Raw genomic sequence first — 23,793 nt, 5'->3', positions numbered from 1 at the left:
TGGAAGCATGGAAGCTTGCTAGCTTCAGCGTCGCGTAGATTAGCTCAACCGAAAGAATTCACGAAAGGTTGGTATCACGTGCACCTTTATAAAATCACACATTAAAAAGTCCTATAAAAATATTTTATATTTTGAATACAATGTTGTCCCGTCCCGTCCCGACCCATAGCAAGCGATTACGCCTTCTTTATAAAGTTAACTAGTTGCAAGTTTGCCGTAAAAAAAAAAATGTAGTTGGGTTGTCGAGGTCTAAACACTAGCAGCTGTGAATCAAATAAAGTAGTTTTTTTAAACTCTTACACTGAATGTTTGCTGCTTCAATCCAGATGAGTATTGAAAAATATTTTCCGCGATTGAAAAAGAGAGACGTGTTGAGGATGAGGACCAGCCTGAACCGGAGGTATCAGTCTGAAACAGCTGAACACTCCGACCAGTGTAATTAGCTATGTTATTAATTTGTTTACAATGAAGATGTGAATATCTGCAGATAAGATGGTGTCACACATCCTTACGTCCCCCATAATTTTCCTTGATGGAGAAATTATCCAGGTTCTTAAGTCCCAATGTGACATATATGTCACATTACAGATCTCTGACAGTGGGGGGTGGTATTTTGGAAAAAAATTCTGAAATGGGTTCTATGTGGTCTATTTAGTTTGTGTTATAACCCCCTTAATTTTCATTTAAGTAGAAATGGGTCTGGGTTCTTAAGGGTTAATACAATAAAGTTTTGTGTGACCAATTATTAACGAAGGAATTATTTTGAAGAATTTTAATTTTTTACACCCAACCAACACCCCCCCCCCCCCACCACCACCACCACACATTGCCTTCACATCTGTGGGAAACACTGCAATAGTTTTCACTTAGATAAGCTAGCTTTTAGCTAGTTCACCTCTTAATAGGGATATCCCGATCCGATCACTTGATCGGAAATCGGGGCCGATCACGTGGTTTCTGTCTGATCGGAATCGGACGTTTTCATCCCGATCAGGGATCGGATATGTAGCCTATCTATATATGTATATTTATTCTCTCTTTTTTACATTTTTTTTTAATCAGAACTAAAGAAAACAAATGGGAAAAAATAACAGCTTAGTATTTACTGTTATGTGGTGGTACCGTCAGACCGTCTCAACCATAGACATAATATACGTAGACGCCTCATAGACTGACGCTGCCTATTGGAGCTGACGTTTCAGCGCGGCTGCCATCTTGGATGGGTCTCCACTGAGGAAGGTGTATATCCCCAACTACAATAATCATAACTCCCTAAATTTTTATGTCTATGGTCTCAGCTACACACAGAAACAACGCATGCGGCATGAAGTCACTTTTTACATACATGCCAGGTATTTCAAGTTGAGCTGCTGCTCGTTTTTATATTAGACATTGTTGCACTAAACTACAATGTGAAGAATTTGTTTATTACTTGATTACTTTTTTGGTTCAAGCTAACTCACATAAGTGCTCTGTTTATAAGTTTTAAATGATAAAATAAGTCAATAAAATAAATAAAAAATCAGGGACATCCTGGATCTGTTTCTTCACCATTCTTCATTTTTTTAATGTACTGTAGAAGTATCGGATCTGGACTCGGTATCTGCAGATACTCAAAATCAAATGACTCGGACTCAAAAAAACCTGATCAGGACATCCCTACTACTTAATTTATCCACATTTTTGGCACACGGTGCAGTCTTTTCCAAAAATTATCATACTCAGGGTAAATTCAAATTGGGAAACAAATTAAGTGAAAAAATCATTTAGATTAGAACAGAGGTCTTCAACAGGGGGTCCGCGGAGGTACTGCAGGGGGGTCGCGAAATCTTTGGTTGATTAGACGATTTTTAACATTTTTTTTAACATTTAAAAAAAATTTTTTTTTTTTTTTTTTCAAACTGTTTTTTCTCACAAATTGCGTGCAAACGTGTGCCATCCACAGATGGTTTGAGGATTCATTGTCCCATCTACATGCATATTTAAAGTTAAAATCTGTGGATTATTTGAATAGCTCAGTGTTGTATGCAAGATGTTTGTTGATAAATGGCAGTGGCACGGCCACCCTGTACCTTGCACATGTTTAAAATAAAAACATGAATATATTAACCTGTGTATTATTTGAATAGATTAGTATTGAATGTACAATAACAGAGTAGTTATGTTTATACACGGCACTAGGCCCCGTTAAATATAAAACACAATTGTATGTCATATAAATAGTAGGGGGGTCCCTGCTCCAGCTCTCCATCAGTTTGGGGGTCCCTGGCCTGAAAAACATTGAAGACCCCTGGATTAGAAGATCCCTCACAGTACTGTAAGGGATTACCAATAGAGTCGAATTATGACTTAGAGTCTAACGGCAAAAAAAAAATCAGTGTGCCTGAAAATAAAGAGCGAGATCACAAAAGATATGAAAATGAACACATTCTTAATAAAATCAAACCATTGAACACTGTCATTTTTTTTGTTTGTTTTTAACAATCTCATTCCTTCACTTTATAAATGATTACTGCTCTGCTTCACCCTCTTCAATTCCCTCTGCTTTTTATTGTCTCTGATCCACTGCAGTAAACAGAAAGGATTGTTGAGTTTGTTCTTCTCTTACATTCAGAGATCAGGGCTGACTCTCTGCAGTTTATTTTGTGCATTATCCAATTACAACTGCACAAACAGAGAGAAACCAAACAGGTCACAGCCACGTCATATACTCTGAATTTGCTCCAACTAGCAACACTGTTATTTGCAAGATAAAAAAGACAAATTATTTCAGCTCTCTTATTAAATGCCGTGATATGGGTTGGAAGTTGGTGCTTTTATCATGATTAGTTGCATCACTGCATTTAAATGCAAATTAATGTTAAATTTACTTGACTTTGTAATCTGTTAAACAAAAAAAAAATCCAAATGAAAGATACTCTATATATATGTACAACTCTACCAGCTAAGTTAAAGTGGATTGTGGTTGTAAACTGGATGCAGCTCGGAATGTGTTTAGAAAGTCATGGTTAAATTATTAATCAGCTATTGAACGTCCAGATGGTTAGAGGTTTCAAAATAAGTGTCAAGCAAATATCAGTTACTGTGTTTCATGTCTAAGAAGTGGAGATGAAGACCAGGTCGATGCAAAGTTACAACGCTGTCTCTCTGCTGAGTTGGTAACAAGTTATCAGCAACGAACTACAGTTAAAAAAAAACACTATATTTCAGAGGCAGGTTAACACATTGCTGTATGTAACCACGCAGTGCAGACCGTGTTGACGTCATGTTGACAGTAATGGGGTAAAGTAACAAAAGCAGCCGCTAGCAGTGGCACTTAAGGTCACAGCTTTGTCGAGGCAGCTGCTGTTTCTGACGTCTACCACAGCATTGGTGGTAGTTTTGTGCTTCACTTGCTTACAGTATTGTCTGTACATTATCTGGTGACAACAGAACGATTTCTTCCTCATGGTTTATAATAGTCAGCAGATAAAATGTTGGTACATTTCCAGCCGCTGCTGGAATGAACTGTGGATAAAACCTGTACTTCCAGTTCATGCTGATCATTTTCTTAATGGAGACAACGTTTTGGCACCAATGTTAAAAATACCAGAACAGTGGCATTCTAAGTCTTTGGTATAAATGCTCAACGATGCATCCAGTCTTTATTCATACCCAACAGAAAATAAGTTTTCTCACGAGCAGAAAATTACTTTTCCTGCCCAAAATTTCCTGCTGATCTCTTCAAATCAGCAGTGGGTCACACAAATGCACATTCAAGTATAGCAGAGGCAGAGAGGGAAGCAGGGAGCAGATGGATGACTCAGACAGCAGGATAACTCCTCAGAGGTCTGCTGTTGTGTTTGATCATTAGGATCCCATGAGAGGACACATGGCTTGTTTTGTTGCCGTAATTTTTTTAGTATGTAACAGAGCTGAAATGCAGCATCACAGCAGTTTAAAAAAAAAAAACATACAGACCCTTCTTTGCATTATTGAATAGCATATTTGGGTTAATTTTATGTTTTTTTTCCCCTTGAATTAATCTCATTTTGGGAACATAATGAAAATTGACTATTTAATCTAAACTACTTTCATTCAAGGAGGAAACAAACAGTCGATGCTTCCAATAAATTGGTCAAATTTCTGACCTTCAGACTATTTCATGAACAGTCTGTTTACAACTAACAGCGCACCACAGAATTGTTTAATGTATTTTCAAATAAACCAAGTTCTGCCTTGTGTGCAAATGTAGATTGATCCAATCTGAGTAAGGCCACATTACTGAAGCAATGACTTGAAAGTATAGAAGGCAAGTTAACAGGATCATTCCAGAGAACTGATTAAATTGGCCAATCAAATATATGCCTCTGCACATTCCTGATGGGTGACTTTACATTGTGAATGTAAGTCTACTGCTCCAAGCAAGAAGCAGAACAAACTAAATGTGCATAAAGATAGAATATTTCAAAAGACAATTTCACCCACACCTCAGCATCACTGTATTATATGTCCACAGTGTCCACAGTCAGTGTGTGAGTGTGTGTTTGCAATTGAATGACTTACCAGGTGATGATTGATCACTGGACGCAACTAAAGTTGCAGGTGTCGGTCTACGTCTTCTGATCTGAAAAAGTAGAATGGTTCCATAGTTCAAATTTAATGTAATCAATTCGGGAAAAAAAATGCTTTTATTTGAAATGGATGCTATAATAAAATATATATCAACCGTAAAAAAGAGGCTTGCCCCCCGACATAACTATCATGCTGTTGTTAGAACAGGGCTAGTCTGGCTGATCCAGAGTTCTGTGGGGATACTTTGAAGATGCATGAGCTGGATGAGAGGAACGCTGCATCCTGCAGTGCTGAGCAGTGAGCAGCCTGCCACCTCCTACTAGTTTTTTAGCTTATGAGTAGCTGGGCATGTCGGAGTAATACATGAAATACATGTAAATTTTACTGAGCTGCTCAAAAGTTAGGATGTTTAAACCTATAAATGTTTGACAGCTCTGCTATTGGATATAAAAAGATGAGCTGCAATACTTACAGTAAGCATTGTTGCTTTTGACTGCTAGCAAGCTAACGTGTCTGTTTATCTATCAGGTTTTAATTAATGTGTTAGATAGATTAAAAGTCAAAATTCTTCATGAAAAACTTGTATCAACTAACTCTCGTGGAGATAATGATGGTGAGAGAAGATGAATGGAAAGAATAGAGAAAAGAAACAGTAATCCTCCCAACAGTTTCTCACCATGCCCTTCATTGAGTATTTAGGTGTAAAGAAATGCTACTTTTTGATCCATTGTGTTTTTCCCCACGAAAATTAAAATGCTTGTTTTGAATTTTGAGCACAACCCACAGACTGCACACAGATCCTGAAAAAAGATGCATAGATATTGACAGTAATTGTTGCCTTTACAATGAGAATAAATGCTTGTTCACAAATAGTCTCACACTGACAAAACAGACCCACTTTTTCCTTGTTACTCTGCAAGACTGATGGCTGTCGTCCACCCTCATTGTCAGAAAAATTCCACGGTCTCGCTTTTATAGCTGATGGTTTGTTTTCAAGTCATTCTGAACAGTGCAGTAATGCAACTGTCAAACTGAATGAGTTTTGAACATTTGTCTCCATAGCTCATGTGTTCAAAGATTTTGGTGGAAACCAAAGTGATCAATCTTCAGTCACATCCAAGAAAATGTGATTACATTTCAACTTCAATGCTCAATAAATGTAAAAGGCTGTGCTATATAACAGATTTCATCATTAAGGCACCCCCACCCCCACGCTTCTTTACACACACACCTACACACACAAGCAGAAACAATTGTACTGGAGCTGACAGGATTGCTGAGCAATGCTGAAATCTACATCAGCTCCAGTCCTCCATGCATCTGGTCTAAATGCTGCTTGTGCATTTAGAAAGCAGTGCAACCTCAGCCTAAACAGTGCAGCCTCACGATGTTTTCGACAACTCGTTGGTTAGAAGTCAAACTCTTCATTATTGAAAACAATAGTCAAATGGAGAGTTTTAAGATGTGCTTTAAGAACTGAATCCAGAAAGAAAAAAAAAAGAGACTTCTTTTATTTATAGCAGTTGCAAAATGCAAGAAAACGTGACTCTCTTGACCTGAAAAGCAAACCCATAGAACTGGTTTAACTTTGAAGCGTTGCTGTGCTTGGACGGTAACACATTATGGTAAAAAAAAAAAAGCCCAAAGTATAGATTTTGCATTGAATAATCTGGTTTATTGCTCAGCCTGGTGCTCTCCCTCTATTCAGACACCCAGACTACATATGCACACACAATACTATACAAATAAATTAGCTGTCAGAGTTTTTCAATACTCTAGACTGAAAATGATTACCTTCAGGCTATAATAACATTGAATACAGATGTAACTACACAAATAATCTGTTGTAATGAAAAAGCATAGTCAGTGGTATTTTAGTAGCACATTCTAATCGGGTATTCTGAAATGAAGAGGCTTCATTACCATTTAAATCATATCCATGGAATTCAGGAGTAGGGTTGAGAATAAGAAACGACACTGAGTGCCTTATCTTTAACAGGCAGCAGAGATATGTCACTGCTGTGAAGACTTCTGAGCAAATTGCTCATCTAAAATCGTGAGACACATGTCAGCTATTCATTGTTACCTCCGTGCAGCAGCAAAATTGTGTCTGAGAAATGTGTGTGTCAAGACTGCATAACTAAAGGTACTCTTGATTAAGCCAGGTGTCAGTGAATAGCAATCCAGCTGTGGCAAAGCTCAAATAGGGCAAGTCATACTCGAGGTACATGTTTAAAAACACAGATCTGGTCGGTAAAATGCACTCGAAGCACATTCAGGACATAATGAGATAAACATTTCTAAAGCCACATATGCATTTTGCACACATGCAGTACAGTATATGGTGTCTATGAAAATGCATCCTTCAAATTTAATACAACATGGCTAAAGACGCACGTACAGCTGATTTGCCAATTCGGCTAAGCAGATGAAATACTAAAATCTTGTCTCGGTCATCAAAAATCTCTTTGGCATGGCAAAAACAATACCCTTTTGTAATCTGTCATAGGTTTGGAAAATACAAAGACTTTCTTACTCCCTTTCACTTTCAAAGTTGCAGATAATTAGAATAAATTAATAAATAATTAGAGTAGTAAGTAAGTAGTCCTAAGGTTGTCTATTTTGTTGCATTCCAGAAAATCCACCCCTCCAGCTCACGTTAAAGCATAATCACTCATGAATGTGTAGAACCGATTATAGCCTGAGTCATTGTTATTCTTCTCACCCGGCAGCAGAGTGACCTTCCCTGATCCTCCGCTCACACAAATACCAGCACTTACTTGGATGGGTTCCCCATCAAATCACTATGCCTGCCTTACAACCCACAGTCCGTTTAGAATGCACTTCTGTCACTTCTCTCAACAACGAACAACCACTGCCTTCCAAAGTGATGGGTGGGCTGGAAAAGTCGCACATGCCTGATATTCTTGTTGAGTGGGACGAAATGCCCTTGGCTGGAAAATGTAGGTCAGGCCACAAGACATGTCAGCTGATGTGAAAATGTCTCCCTTCATCATAAATTGAATTTGTATATTTGATTATGTTGTCAAAGACCTAACTTTTAAATCACTGAAAGGAATCAATCAATCAATATTTTTACACAGATATTGTTTATGTTTAAACTGATATTTATAAATGGATGGCTTTTATTTTGTTTGTTTGTTTGTCTGTTTTCTGGTATTGTTCAAAGTAACATGTTTGATCTAATTCACTGTTGAACCAAGATCTCCAATAACAGAAATAAAAAGTATAGTACTTGTTTGGACATTTACATGAGTGTATAAATATGCTTCATCACATTTTATGGATACACAATAAATGAAAATCCTTTGTTCTAATGCTTTTTTTTTTTTTTAAAGATGGTGTTTCCAAGACTACACAAAGATTATTTACAATAGTGAATTTCGTTTAAAATCTCCAAAATTCATGAATTACAAGGTTGGTTAATGTGTCATTTTTCTTAATGGAAATGCAGCACTTGTGTTTTGTCCATGTGTAGTATCCCCAGTGTCATCATATTATCTTTAAGTCACAGTGGAGCAAAACCACTTGGGCTGGAAGACACATAACTACTGTTGAGCAGCTTTTGATATCAAACTAATAACCAAACTCATACTTATCAGTTAATATAGTTTGGCATCTCTAATGTTGGTAAGCCCATCTATTAACTTTGTTTGAGAAATCAGTTCTAATACTGCGGTCTATTTACTTTTTCAGATTTTACATCTGAAATGAATATCTGAAATATTCATTTTACATCTGAATATGAAAATATAATCTGCTGCAGAGGAAGATAATAGAAAGCTTTCACTAAAGGTTGTTATTGGGTGGGCCAAGGCAGACCAGAAATATTACAATGCCGCGACCATATCAGTTCAGGAAGATTAATGTGATTCCTCATCCTTCATTCTGTCATTTCACATACGATCCTATATTGTACAGGTAAAGGCTCAGCAATGATGAATCCTTACAGGCTATCTAACTTTGGTCTCATTAACTTGTGAATCTGTGGAGTTGTTGTAATAGCAACCCTTTGAAAATCCACATAAATCCATTTTTTCTTCTATCTGAGTTATTGAACTCTTCAGCCTCCCTCTCAATTTCTATTGGTGTTTCGATTTTTCCCTTCCACAGATCCCCCTATAATTTGTTCTCCTATCGACTCTTTCAGGTGTGGGTTTATACAGCACACAACCTAAAAATGACTCATTGCAGATCCAAGAAATTGCTACAGTTTGGGAGCATTATGAGGGTGATGCAGGAGCTGGAAACTGACTATTTACTAAACTACATTCCTCTATTGTTCCTTATAAAAGTTTAAACACTGTGTTAGTGATTTCAGATGAAGGTAAACAAAAGAAGGCTTAATTTTTAGCTGAAAAATGCCTCTCAGAGAACAGGTGTTATTGCCAGATTGTTGAAGCTGTTACAAGGTGGTTAAAATTACATTACATTAGTTACATTAACGCGCAGTCTATATTGTATATATATCTAGACTCTGTATATATATCTATATTGTCTGCACCAACTACACCAAGTCAAATTCCTTGTAAGTGCAAACCTACTTGGCAATAAACTTGATTCTGATTCTCAAAATGCAAATCTGAGGATTTGTAGAAAACTCAGGCCGAACATTTTCTGCTGTGGGAATTTTAAACATGAGCATGTGTATTGAACATGCACTTAAAGGCTGCATGATATTGTGCCATTAGACTTGGACAATCACTCGGGTAATTGGTTGACCACGTGGTTATCTACACCAAATATGTAAAAGTATTAATATCACTATAAATAAAATGAAATAAAAGCTTACAGTTTCTGGTGCAGTACTGAGTATATCTTGAGGTAAAATCATATAACTAGTACTCAAATGTGACAATGAGAATCTTCTGCTCACGAAAGTTTTTTTTTTCCTTGTGGCCTCCCTGAGGCAATACAGGAAGCAGGAAGGTCATTTACTTGTTGTGTTCTCAGTGAAGGACAAAGAAAGCCTGACACGTCAGCGAAAGAAATATTAAAGAGAAAGCTGTAGCTGTAATGAAAAACATTTATTTTAGTATGCCACAATGGATTCTTCCTAGGGTGTGTGTGTGTGTGTGGGGGGGGGGCTCATCTAAATTCTTGAGTTATATGTAAACTGTCACTTTACAGGAGAATTAATCAAATTTGATTATTAGGAAAATCTCCAAAATCTTTGAAGATCCTTTAGAAAAATTACACTCAAGTTCATCAAAAATCATGCAGGATGCAACTTATTGATATTAGGGGAAATATGTGATGGAGTGTACTAAAGTACCACTTCCATAACTGTCCCTTTATGGAACTAATATGTGAAGGAAGAATTGTTAACCAACTTAACCAACCAACCAACAGCTGTTACATTGGGGAACTGTAAGTATTTTAGAGACACATTGTATTTGCTCATGTGCTCTCTCATAGTGTAATGATCTGCTCCAAGGGTTGTTAAATGTATAAAAGAGGCAGAACCTCAGGAAGATCTGGAGGAGTGGAGTCAAGTGGGTCACTCCACGCCCTAAAATGAGCTGAAGTGTAAATTGATAAAAGAAATAGCATTGTCTCTGTGCATTACTTTGTCCAAAACATAGACTTGTTTATTACTACCTCAGGAAAGTGTGAAAATAATAGGTTGAAACTAAGGCAAGTGTGGGCAGTAAACCTGAACTCTCTGTCACTGAACGCTCTGCTTCAGTCTTGACATAATTAAATTTACTTGTTCTCATTGTTCCTCTGTAATTTGAATGTTTGGCCCAAGATTAGCTCAGTCTGGCATCAACGCAACACATTTACATAGGCAAAACATTTAGCTAGCAACTTGTTAGTCCCAGGCGATTGTATCGTAGAAGACCTATTTATAAAGTTTAAGTGTAAGGGCGGACTATCTGGAGTTTTGTTGTAAGGTTCGTTGGAGTGTTCAGGCTGACACATTTATTGTGAATGAGCCCTGGATTTACACTCATATCCATCCATTTTCTATAGCTGCTCTATCCTGTTCAGGATTTTGTGCTGGATCCTATCCAAGCTAAAAAAATGGCCCAAATCTGAGGTACGCCGTAAAAAATAATAAATTAATCATCGGTCCTTCACGGGAATAACCCAAAGCAACAACCTTGCACCACACTGATACCTAAAGTTAATTTAAAACAAAGTGAAACTCAGTCAGGAGCTCATGGTATCACATCTATCCACAGTGTGTGTTGATTTATTGTGTGCAGGGTGGTGGTAGCTGTCTAACACTTCATGGTTGAGGACTAACAAACAACAAAGAACACCTTTGGTGGTTAAATAGGGGGCAAACAAGTAAAATGCAAAAATTGCAGAGTTTAAGATCTGTTACTATTGTTCCACTTTTGTTTTCTTTTTCACTAAATGCACCCTTTGGCAATGAGATAATGAGACCACATTTCATTCTCATTGTCTCATTTACTGATTTGAGGAAATTCTAAAAGAGAACCTGTTTGTATTTGGTGAATTGGGGTCCTCACAGGATGTTTGTATGTGAGAAATTGGGAGTGAAACATTGGGGCTTCTCCAAGTGCCTCTTTTCTTGAAATTGCTTTAATACCACAGTATTCTTGTGGTATGTGGTATATTCTTGTTGATGCTTAGCTTTCCTCAGTACACATGGTAACAGTAATTGTAAAGAATAATTCTGTATTTTTGTTGAAAAAGTAATCTAGCACAACCTTTCCATCATTCATTGACACCATCAGGTCTTGGCTTCTACAAACTGGTGCAGCTAGTTTGTGCTCACACATACAAAAGCTCTTATGTAAGATTTTGATATCAGTGGCACGTCCAGTTTTGCTTGGATAAGACTTTCTGCATTTGCTGCAATCAAGGGCCGAGGAGGCTGCTCTGATATGCAGTTCTCCACGGAGGCTGACTCACAACGCTGGGAGGTGTCAGGGTGTAGCGAATACTGAACCATGGGTGAAGCCCCCTGATGCGATATTCATAAACATGAATTTACTTTTAACATTCAGAGATTCCCTTTATTTACTTTATTTCTCTTTATATCTGACTGCTGCATTGTCAGTCTCAGCCACGCACACATACCACTCATAGTGATTCCCAAATAAATGGAAAATATATCGTAAAAGGGCAAAGTCTCTGTGGCAATCATACAACTTTTAGTTGTGCTTATTGAAGTTGCGAGCTAAGAACCGTTGTGGGTCTCTTCGTAAAAAGTCAAATGGATTTTTACTAGAATAGAATAACATATGTCTGAATGAAAACAGAGTGTACATCAGCTCCCAGACACAAAGAGGACGGACAGGGTTATCTGTGCAAAGTGAGTTATATCTCTAATGTTCAAACACACATTCTGAGTGGAAGATAAGATGAAAGACTAAATGTAATACAGGAACATACAGGCGGCATAAAAAATGCATTCAAATTTAAGAAAGCGGGGTTAAAGATATAATTTGGCCATTCTAATAATAGGCAGCACAGACACCAACATTGTTCCACAGCAGCGCAAATTAATAAATGATAATAATAAGTTTCATGCTATCAAACCTGAATGACATCAGCTGGCAGTTTCAATAAATTAAAGACAGACCTCCTCCCAAATACAACCCAATGCAAGGTTTCTCTATGCAAGCCAAAACTTTGAAAGAATTTGTGTCCGCCAGTGGTTGTGATAGCAACTGCATGTAAACTATAAAAACGTCAATAATTAAGCTGACAAAGGTGTTGCAAAAAGATCATAATCTTAACCCTAACCATGATTGTTTTCAATTGATGTTATTGCCCAAACCCAACCAGGAAGCTATATTGTTAAGTATATTAGATATATGTAACCAGAAGTTATAAACAGTTGTCATACATTGGTCTTGAGCACAAGACTATTCATGCACTGAAAGCACTGCCCATAATGCACCATCCAACTGTAGAGCAGGAATATTTTGGAAGAAAAATGAAGAGAAAGTTTAATCCAATTCTTTCCTTGATCATCATGGGAAATGTGGTATACCCAGCCTTTTGCCATGTGGCGCCTGGATGGTCTCCAACCCCCAACGACATTGTACTGGATTAAGCAGGAATACGAAGTTGATGGATGGTTTAGCTAAATTTAATTGAACAGACTTGAACATGAGTGGTATTTCTATACTGCTACTTGAAGAGCAGTCCTTTACAGGACACTGTTATGGGTCATATTTAAAGTTGTGATTAGAGAACTTGTTGTAAAGCTAAAACCCTGTGGTTAATGGTAATTACAGAACAACGCTTCTTGAGCTGCTGTTTGTCAAAAACACTGCAGTTTCTAGAACAGCAAAACAAACTTACACTGATTTACTGAACAGGTTTATGACTAAACAGTCATGAGAAATAGAACTGATTTCTATGACCAAAATGACTGTTTCTTTTTTTCTATAATCACTAACATTTTAACGAACACATTGAGACTGCTTCATATCGAAAGCATCTATATTTCAGTGTTTGGAATGTCTTTGTGTAAAACCAGCCAAAACTTCAAACATATCTGATACAAGTCATGTTGAATACAAATTGCGAAACTGAGATTCCAGTACCTCTCAGTGCTGGTATCCAGCACTACGAAAAAAATTTAAATATAACTAGTAAGAATCAAAGTGAAGAAACCTGTCAGCACCCTGTCAGATGTGTAGGCAATGCCAGAAAGGCATCCTTTCGTCTCCTTATATATGTGTTGTCTACAATAATTCTAAACTTCTAAATGCATGCTGTTAAAAGTAAAAGAAACTCAAAGTCAAAGAAACATCGAGCTGCTTCCATCACCTAAGACAAAAACATGCAACAGAATCTCTTTCATTATAGGGTTGCAAGCTCCTGTCCCATTTTCAAAATCAAAATGCAGTTAACATGAGCTGCCCCACTTTCCAGCACCAGTATGAAAGTAAATTACAGAGATGTTAGGAATGACAATGGAACCCCACACAAATCTGAGGCTTGATTTTCCTTAAGATATTGAAAAAATAATCAATGAAAGATGAACCATTCTGTAGCAGACACTTTCTGGAGGAAGCATTTGCTGCTCTTTTGTTTTTGTTGCAAGGCAACTACTGTTCCCATCATTTTGAAGTTAATATTGTCGCCTTGTAAATTGTGCTGTACTGTAAGTTGCTGGGAAAAGACAGATTTAACACAGAAAACCTGGAGATAAAATCTATAGATATGCACATTTAAGTTAAGAAGCACTCTAGCTTGTAAGCTTCATTCATCAACTCCAACATCACATGTGAAAAACTGTTGGTATGTGAGCTTTTTTAACAACACTACAGATAGGTTGTATAATACACAGCATATTGTGGTCATACTGCACTAAAACACATAAATCTTTAATTCATGATGTGACTTTCAGCTACAGTAAAAGCTAGCTCATTTGTACCTGAGTATCATTTTATTTTCTTCTGCTTTGTATTGTAATTGTATTATAGCACCTTTTGCCCTTTTCACTCTACATTTGGCAGAGATCTTTAGTTATTTTGCAGACTGTTAGGTATCCCAGCAGCATATTAAACTGTTATACAGTATTTAACTTTGCTTTACTATCTGCAGTTTGATATGATACCTACAAATGAATGAATCAGTAATGGGCCATTCTGCCCAATGAACAAGTTTACTGCTGTTGTAAGTTGTAAGCTTTTTCTAGGACGCTAAAACTTCTGTTGAATTGTGTACATATACAGAATACATTGTCACAAATTGTGATACATTAATGTTGGATTTACTACAGTATCTTACTGTAGTTACAGTTAAATTCACATCTCTCACATGTAAATAACTTCTAGTTAGTTAGTCAAGTTAAAACTTTCAGACAAACACCACACCACACATCCAGCTGGATCTTGATCTAGATGGATGGCTGAATTGCACACCTCCCACACAGCTGTAAGTATCTAAGCAAACTTTTATTGTTGTAATTTATTTAGATTATTTAATTTATATCTCACACCTCATATATACATCTATCTATCTATCTATCTATATATATATATATATATATATATATATTGGTTTGTTTGTTCGTTAATTTTGTGTAAAAAAATAAACAAGTCTAACCAAACCATCAGATTTTTTATTAAAGCTGCGGTCGGCAACTTTTTTTTAGTCATATTAGCTTCAACTGTCATGGGATTCTGGAAGTAGAATATTAAATAGGCTGTTTAGGAAAAATAACGAAATCTGTAGCTCCCTCTGAAGCCTGTAATCATGCTTGCAAAAACCGAGCGCTCCCGGCTGTTTTTAACCAATCAAGTTAGGGTGGAGGAATCCTACCTGTCAATCACAACTTGTGCACACGCTGCTGAGCGTGAGTCTGCCCCAGCTTGTGTGCACTCACACTGGTGTGAACTCACGTGCACAACCTCGTCCACAGAGGGGGAGGGGTTTGGGGGGCGATTCGGAGCTTGTTAGAGGTTGGGGGAGGGACCTGAAAGTTGTATCAGTTCGAATATTCCGACTTTAGACTCGGTATTTTGAAAACCTGCCGACTGCAGCTTTAAAGACAAACAAAACAAGTAGTTAAAGGACTATAGATGAGCTGAGGGGCAGATTTATTTTTATATTTCTGAAATAACTCAGTATCAACAATTTTGAGCTTAAATCTTTTTGTTCATTAATATTACAAACAATGGTGAAATATACGAAAATTAAGTTCTGCATTAAAGAAATTCTCTTTCGTGAAAACCACTTTCTTCAAAAGGTGAAAAATTTGTAGTGTTCAATGTTGTTATTTTTTATTATTCAGACAGAAGATTATATACCATCTGTCTCCCCCCCCCCCCCCCCCCCCCCCCCCTTAATGACTGATGTCTATGCATTACAACTGTCTAAATAAGCAGATATGTTAAACTAACTCTTCTCACTCAGGGATGTGTAAACACACCAAAACAGGCAGCTGTGTCACATACTGTTCTCACATCTGAGGCCTAAAATCATATCATAATAAAATCTCACCAGAAGGTCTGTCAAGCTAAACTTGACCATGTCATCAAACAACCCTTTTACACAATATGTCTTCACAAAGACACACTCACACAGAAATACACTGCACACATGCATTAAGCAGTCTCCAAGCATCCACTTCCCCCCTGAGTTCCTCAGTCAAAGTAAGGAAAACAGTGAACGACAGAAAGAGACAGGAAAAAAGACGATACGACACAGACTGGGAGTAGGCATGATTCTAAATCCTTGCCGGCTGTGCTTAAGGCTCATTCATTATGAATGGCTTGTTCTTGTTCATGTTATATTTATAAAAATGAAAAAAATGGGACAAATCTTCATGCGGTATTTTCCCCAGGCACATGAATTTGCACACATTAGGCTTTTTCAGTGACGAAGAGTTCCCTAATCTGTAATTAAGTGATGCTAAATTTAGGAAATTCTGGCATCTTTCCAACTTTTGTGGTGACAGTTTGCTACAAATAAAAGTTTGACAGTTTGATTTGTATAGAAAATAGAAAAATAAAATAGTCTTGCTGTAGATACCCCTTTTAATCATTTTATCTACTGATGCAACACAAATTCTGTCAATACCTTGTAGTAGTAGGATATTAACAGTCAATAACTGAAATAAGAAATACACCAGCAGAACCCCTGGAGACACACAAATGAACTGCAACACTGCCCTTTTTAATACTACTGGGATACTGAGTGTCTACAAATCTGACACACTGCGAGTGTAGGTGGAAAAATCTATCTTAAATTCATCATGCTCCTAACAGTCAGAAGATACATCCTGCTGGGAGGAATTTGACACTAAGATTGTGGTTGTTAAACCACTGCATTTGGTACACAGCACATTGAGTTACTCAGCTTGGACTGCACTTGCTTGCTTTGACCACTGGGATACATCTTACTTGGTCAAATTTTTGCAAGCTGTCACAAGTGTAAACTGATTTATTTTCTGAAATCTCTTTCACATTAATATTCATGTTTTTGAAAAAAACACTCGTACTTTTTCACTGCCAGTGTCACTGATGCATACAAAAGAAACCCTAAAAGCTTCAAGGTTCCTAATTACCCACACCTCCTCTCCCTCTTGCTCCCCCTTCCGTCCTGCCCCCTTCCCCGCCTTCTTACGTGTTCAGCTGCCTCTGGGTCCAGGTGGGTGTCCAGTAAGGGTACGGTGAACTGTATCTTCCTCGGGCTCCCAGTTTCCATGGTGGCACTCTCTATCAGCGAGGAGGACAGTAAGAAGAGGATAGAAGGTGATGAACAAGAAATGAGTATCCGAACAAGAGAGAAGGAAGGTTGCTGGAAAATTGTGTAAGTTGGCTCCAGTTTTATCCAAAAAATCCTATCTGACTCTTTTCCCTTCTGTAAGTTTGTCTTTTAATACACTTTTATCTAATCACCTTGCCTTATGGCACACTCTCTCTTACTACAGACCAGACCTATCCTCAGCACCTGCCGGTGTCTCTATTCCTGCTTCCCTCTTCTTCCTCTCTGCCTCTCCAAGCTTTTGGAGCTCAGGCAAGGGCATTCTGAGCCAGGGACACCTCTCCTTTGCTCTCATTCGCTGTGCTAGACTCCCTTTCACACAAAGTCCCACCCTCTCTTCACATTTCTTTCTGTCAGTATTGGCTGGCTGAACACAGGGCTGTTCTGTAGCAGCCCCTGCACAGATGGTGGAGTCGGTATGACAAATACAGACTCTCTCTATATCTACTGAAAGGATAGGAAGCATGATTCAGCCTCTGATTGAAGAGCCTTTTTAAAATGTCCATCCTACACATGTTTAAAAACAGTCTTTACTGTATCTTATGTACATTGAGTCTCATTCTCAGTGAGCCCAACATACACTGATAATCTCCCAGTCTAAAGTTGTAAATATTTATATATGTGACATCATTTAATATGATTGCGCACAATAAATGGTTTTATTTTTCTAAAATTGGTCTAGTCATTTGGGAAAGTGCTCAATAATAAATACTGGTGTTAATCTTTAACTGCTATACACATATCTGAGCAAGCTTTTCCTCTTCGCCGCCTGGCCAGCACTGCCTTTATCGATTACCTCTTAGCCCGAATGTCCCTACATCACACATCTGCTGGGTCCTGATACCTGACACTGGCCAAGAAGCATATGGTGTCAGATCTACAGTTCTTGTGGGAGGTGGGAAATACTAAGCAGGATGGGTTTTATTTCTACATTAATGTTTCTGGAAATGTTATTTCGTAAGTAAACAAATCAAAATCAACTCACCACAAGTATAGCAATGCATTACTGCAACACTGGGCTAATGATGGCTACAGTATGATAGGCAACCGCTGACAGTTCAGTCAGAGATTGGAGTGAGCTATGCTCAAGTGAAGATGAGAATCTCCACCCTGCTCATGTTTAAAAATTCACATTCCAAGTTGTTGGCTGCAATCTGCAATTGCTGCAGTCTTGAAACGTACCTCCTCCTCCAGAAACTGGTGGAAGCTGTTGTGATTTTGTGTAAAGCTGATCACCACATTTCCACTCCATTGATAAGTATAAGTGCACATTCATGCATTCACATTTCTGCCTACTTGGCAAAAACAAAAAATTAGGATAAATGAAAGGAAATTTAGGTTAAAATGATGTCTTTATTCATACAATAATTCAAATAAGGCCCTTACAGTATTATATTGAAAATGTTTTAAAGATATCAAAATAGCCATTGAACCAATAGAAAAAGGAAGAAGAGGATGCATATGGAAAAGCAAGCAACACTGAGGGGTGCCCAGTGGTAGTATCCACTACCACTACTCACCAGCAGTGTTACACAGCAATCCTCACATCACACGGCGCAGTCTATATTGGAGTCCCAGAGCTTCTGTTCTTGGGCAAACAACATGAATGGACCTCACCAAACATCCTTAATCTCCACGGAATCCAGAGCTCGACTCCTGAAAGAAAAAGAGATAACACAAAATAATCAAAACCAACTCAAATAAATCAACACAACACAAGCTGCAATATAATTTATGAACCAAAGTAATCTGGTTGGATTTACCAAATATTCAAATGACTAAAGCACAAAATGCCACTAAAACAATGACAAAGCAGAAGAAGTTATCAATAAAACAAAACGATTTAATAAACAACCAAAACTAAATAGATGGCAAAGCAACACTGAACGAGCGAAATAAGATTAACATGAACAAAGGCGAGACAGAACTGGGCAAAAGCAAAACAGAACAGTAGATGGACAGCAGCTGGCATGGCCCTGCAGGGAACCACCACCTAGGAAGCCTAAACTCATGTTCCAGGAGCTCCCAATGTCAAAACCAGGAGGCTACAATCAGGAAGTCACAGCAGGGCAGGACAAGAAGTGAGATGGAGGGAGGAGAGTCGCTCAAGCAAGGCTTCATATTTGCTGCCTTTCATTAGGGACAGGGACAGGCCAGGGCTGCGTTGAAGAGCCCCGTTACTCTGACCATTTTTGATGTACAACACCCTTTATTAAACACATTCCCGGAACTCAAACTGCCCTAGAGTGCGTAGGGGCTGCGATACTACAGTTTACCACTTTTGTTTCCAGCCCCATACCACACTGTTTCGCTTTAAGGTGGAAGGTCACACACCAGCAACTAAATAAAACGGGCTTTCACCATAAATAAATAAATAAATAAGACACGTTTGCCATTACAAATAAAGTTGGGGCAGGTAGCTCTTGTCACACCCATGGACTCTTGTTTTTAGTTTCATGTTTTAGGTCACGTTTTTGGTTCTTAGTCCATGTTTAGTTTTTAGTTTTGCCATGTTTTAGTTTCCCTTCACTTACCACTTCATTAGGTGCTGTTTACACATACCCGGGTATTTTGATAAACGAAGACCTTTCCCTTCGTTTGTGCCTTTCGTTTATACGTTCAAACGGAGTTTTTTCCTCCGAAAACTAAGCTAAAAAAAAACTCCGGCAAAAGTGGAGATTTTTTAAAAACTCCGTTTAGCGTTTGTGTGTAAACTGGTTGAAAGAGACAAAAACGAAGTTTTGGGAATGGAATGAGGAGTTGTCGTCATAGTACAGAGCCGCACCCCTATCCGCCATGTTGGCAGGATGCTAGCGTGAAAACGCCATTCTCTCCGTCCATTGTTTATCAGCATTTCTGTTGTTGAGAGCTATACTCGCTTGTGTGATTTTGAAAATTACAGTCATACAATGTATTGAACAACAAAGACATTTTTCACGGCTTTAGCAGTTTTATAGTCCAGCGCAACGTGTAAAAGTAGCTCAGTCTCGCTATCAGTCCACACACATGAGCCTGGCGCCATATTTTCTTCTTGAAAAGGATCCGGAAGTTCTTCCTGTCAGCGGTTCTCTATTAGGCTTCTGATTAGCTTGTGTGGAATTCTCATTGTTCTAACACTGCCACCGTCAGGCTTGGCGTAATTTAACAGCTCCTGATAGCGTATTTATGCGGATCAATGTAGACGTGTTTTTTTTTAAACGGGGCTGTGTGCACCTAGTTATTTTTGCAAACGAAGGTTAGAAAATATGCGTTTATCAAAATACCCGGGTATGTGTAAACAGCACCTTAGTTTCACTCACTTCACCTGTGTTTTTTCCCTCAGCTGCACTCACTCTCCAATCACTCTCACTCCCTATTTAGTTTCCAGTCTCCCCTCTCACTGTGTGGGATCTTTGCCTTTGTTTGCTTACCTTGCCTTCGTTTTGTGCCCTTCCTGTCTACTCACCCATGCTACCAATTTTTGTCCAAGATAAGTATTTATATATTATGCCATGCCAAGTGTTTTTGTTTGTTTTTTCCTCAATTACGTTTTTTGGTTCCGGTTCAGCCGCGCTTTGTGTTGTTACTTTGTTTTTTGGTGAATAAATCCAGTTTTCTTTTCTTAAGTCCGCATCCATGTCCTTCCCTAAACCCCACCCTGACAGCTCTGTGGCAGATGCAGCAAAAAAAACAAGACAAATCTATGAAAGAGAGTGAGGAAGAGGAAATAAAGTGTATGAGCAAGACACAGAAGTTATTCAGCTCCTTCAAAAACGTAACTTAAAAAAAGCTGACCATGGTACAGGCAAACTGGAACGTTTTTGTCAGAGTTACCACAGTAAATTAATATATGCAGTCTTATTCTTGTTAGGTGCTGTAACTTTACACTGTATTGTCGGGTTTTTTCTGTATAATTGTTTTTCTGTTGCCTCTGAAGCTGCCTTTGTCGTTCTATTCAGCATTACAACAAATCCACGTGTATAGCTGTGCATGTGCAGGGCTCAGACATATATTGTCATACACTGGCGTTACATCACACAAGTGTTGAGGAGCCAAAGAGCAAACAATTGCAAAATTCTATAGTTACACTTTAGAGCCCAATTCGCACGGGATAAGTATTACCTATGGATCACTGGTAATTCGCAACTACCCCCGCACCTCTGTAATTTTTTGTGGCGCATTCGGACGGGACAAGCAAAAGTCTGTAATTTACTGAAATCACAGACATCATGAGCGGGTATTCCGTAATTGTCGTAACTTCCTGTTTTGCCCCGTTGTACCTGGTTGTACACATAGGTTGAACACACAGGTGTGCGTTCAGACAGGACTTAAATTACCACAGGACGTCTGTGTTTCGCCGAAATACAGTAGGTAATTCGCGGCGGAATTATTACCCCACAAATCACGGACATGGCGCATTCGCACAGGACTAAGAACTCAGACATTCTCCGCAATTATTCCGAATTACGGGGGGTCCATAGGTAATACTTATCCCGTGCGAATTGGGCTTAAGATTGCTATAAAATCAACACAAGCTAGATAAAATCTGAGTTCCAACCTTTAAGTTTAGAAAATCAAACTGCATCAGAATCCTTTTTTCTCTCCACTTTTAATTATCTCAGCTTTTATGTTTCTCTGCTAAAGCTGCAAAAACAACAACAATGGAAAACACATTTTCCTTTTCTTCTTTTGTGCCTTTGTGTTTAGTGAGGATGATAATGAAAAGCTGTCACTGTAATTGGAGCTTTTCCTGAATTACGTCTATGCTGTCAAAGTGGAAAACTGTGTTATTAAAGATTTCTGTGTGTGAGAAAGCCAACAACAGCTGGCTGCATATTCACTAAATTCAAACCTGATTGGAAAATGAAATTCTACATTCTCTGTCACACCCTAATATGAACAGGGTGTTTGCCTCCTGTAGCTACAGCTATCCTTAAAATCTTTTACAGACTAACTGTTTCTCTCCTAAGTGGTAAAATACTGTGACCTAATAATGCAATAATAGTCCTCATATCTTTAGGGAACATTTTTCCGTAAGTTACACTGAGTTCAGCAGGGGATATATGACATTTCGTCATGTACTGTAGGTCTCAGTTTGAAGCCAAATCATAATCTTGTTACGCTATTCTGAATTATTCAGTGTTATATGAACAGCAAGGGGCCAATTGTGACTGCAGTTTTCTGTTTGTATTCCTGCAACTAAGAGTAAACAAGGTCGTATTTTTAGCAATTACAAGAGAGGGAAAAACAATTAAAAAAACAACCCAAATACTATTTGAATTGTTCAAACAACATTCAATCATCCACATTCAGAATTCTATGTTTTAAAGAGGCCATGTGTATAGTAAATTTTATTTAAATCTTCAGTTTTATACATATTCATCTGATGCAATCGTAATGGTAATTTCTTAGATGGTTAAAACATATTTTTTAAAAACTGTGACTGAACAGAAAAATCTGATACTTGATGACGCTCCACTTATCAACTGCAGAACAGACAAAAAGCCAAAGATATAAGTGCCTCCTGATAAAAAAGGAAACTGAAAGCTTGTACGGTGTTTTATGAGGCTGTTGTGTTTAAAAACGCATTATCATGTATTTCTTTCTATTATATTCTAAAACACAAACGATATGAACTTCATGGAGGAGGCTTTTTTTCACTCTACTTTAGTTTTAGCCAGGTGTGCAGAACAAATTGAGTTTTAAAATGAAAAGTATTGTGTGTGATTTGCTGCAAACTATCCACAAAAGGTAAAACCGCTTGCAAATGAGGTCGTATTTATTTAATTAGCCAATATTTAACCAGGTCAGTCCCATTGAGACACAATGATCTCTTTCCCAAGACAAGACAGCAGCTTAAAACATTAAGATATGATAGTGTGATGGAGAACTCTATCCATCACTTTATCGTTATGCACTTTCTGTGCAACAGAGTATAGTTTACCCTTGCCATTACCCTTGATTACTCACTCACTTGGTACCCATTAAAGCCTTCTGGCTGTGACAAATTGTGTTGTGTCACGGCCATGGCCACCAGCTACTGAGACCTCCTTCATTGCTGTTCAAAATGGCTGCCCTCCAAGGTGATGACCATGTGGGAAAGTGGAAGTGGTGAGGGAAAGGTCAACAAGCCTTAAACTGAGATACTGAGACTTTTTTTCATTGTAGTTTTAAAATAGCTTTGGAGGTGCCAGGAACCATCTTTGCATCGCTCAGTCTGTTTGTGTTTATATCTCTCGCTCCTTGTTGGTCTATCTCTCTGCTATAATAGAGACGTTTTTCCAGAGCCGACCCCCCGCCCCACAGACTCATGAAATTCAGATGAGTCGAGTCTTTCTTTAACTCAGATCTGCCAATCAGACGCTACAACTGTGGAGACACTCTTCAACCGAGTCTTTGTCTGACCTCATTTATTTCTCATCTCATTGTTGCTGACATTGGGCTTAAGACAAATGTCAGTCGAGTGCAGGCTAAACATGCCCTCATAATCCTCAGTAGAGCTTGAATGTGAAAAGATAAGCAAAAGCACCTGTGCTGTTTTGTGATGTTGACAGTTGGTATACATTTTTTTTGTCCCCAACTTGTTTCCTTCTCCTTCATCTTGTGTAGATAATGTGAGAGAATTTTTAAATGTATAGAAAGGCAAATTAATGATAATTACACATAAAAGAAACTCCATCTGTTACACCCATGTTGCCATAATGCACCTTCATTGAACCATAAATGGTGATAAAAAAAAAACATTACTCATGATGAAATAATAAAATAAAGATGTCATTTTGCATCCAGTTTCTACCAGTTGTTTTTCATTCTTTTCTTCCGGACTCATGGTAGGGTCCCATTAATAAAAGACTCTTACAAAAAGGTATTGACATGCTTTCCTTCCCAGTAATTGGCTCTGGAAACCGTTAATGCGTAGAGTAATTGCATGTTGCTGTGTTTTAATTAGTGCTCAAGCTTACTGCATGCTGCTTCCCCAGGTGGCCTGTAAATCTACCACAGACAGCAGCCACCACAAGACTGTGGGGTAGG

General features: G+C 38.1%; 1 protein-coding gene across 1 annotated transcript in view; it reads right to left on the bottom strand.

The window, feature by feature from the left end:
• Positions 1-16,994, bottom strand: part of LOC142377370 (protein phosphatase 1 regulatory subunit 1A-like) — a 45,881-nt gene extending 28,887 nt beyond the window's left edge. Inside the window, exons 1-3 of the mRNA XM_075461407.1 lie at positions 16,969-16,994; positions 16,642-16,733; positions 4,546-4,606 (exon numbers count right to left, since the gene is read on the bottom strand). Of these exons, the coding sequence (XP_075317522.1) occupies positions 4,546-4,606; positions 16,642-16,722 (142 nt within the window). The 5' untranslated portion in view covers positions 16,723-16,733; positions 16,969-16,994. The remainder of the gene's footprint in view (positions 1-4,545; positions 4,607-16,641; positions 16,734-16,968) is intronic.
• Between the last annotated feature and the right edge of the window lie 6,799 nt (positions 16,995-23,793).

Source organism: Odontesthes bonariensis, chromosome 3, assembly GCF_027942865.1.
Source record: "Odontesthes bonariensis isolate fOdoBon6 chromosome 3, fOdoBon6.hap1, whole genome shotgun sequence".
In the NCBI taxonomy this organism is placed as follows: Eukaryota; Metazoa; Chordata; class Actinopteri; order Atheriniformes; family Atherinopsidae; genus Odontesthes; species Odontesthes bonariensis.
The sequence above is the reverse complement of the archived record's forward strand: the minus strand, read 5'-3'. Positions and strand labels throughout refer to the sequence as shown.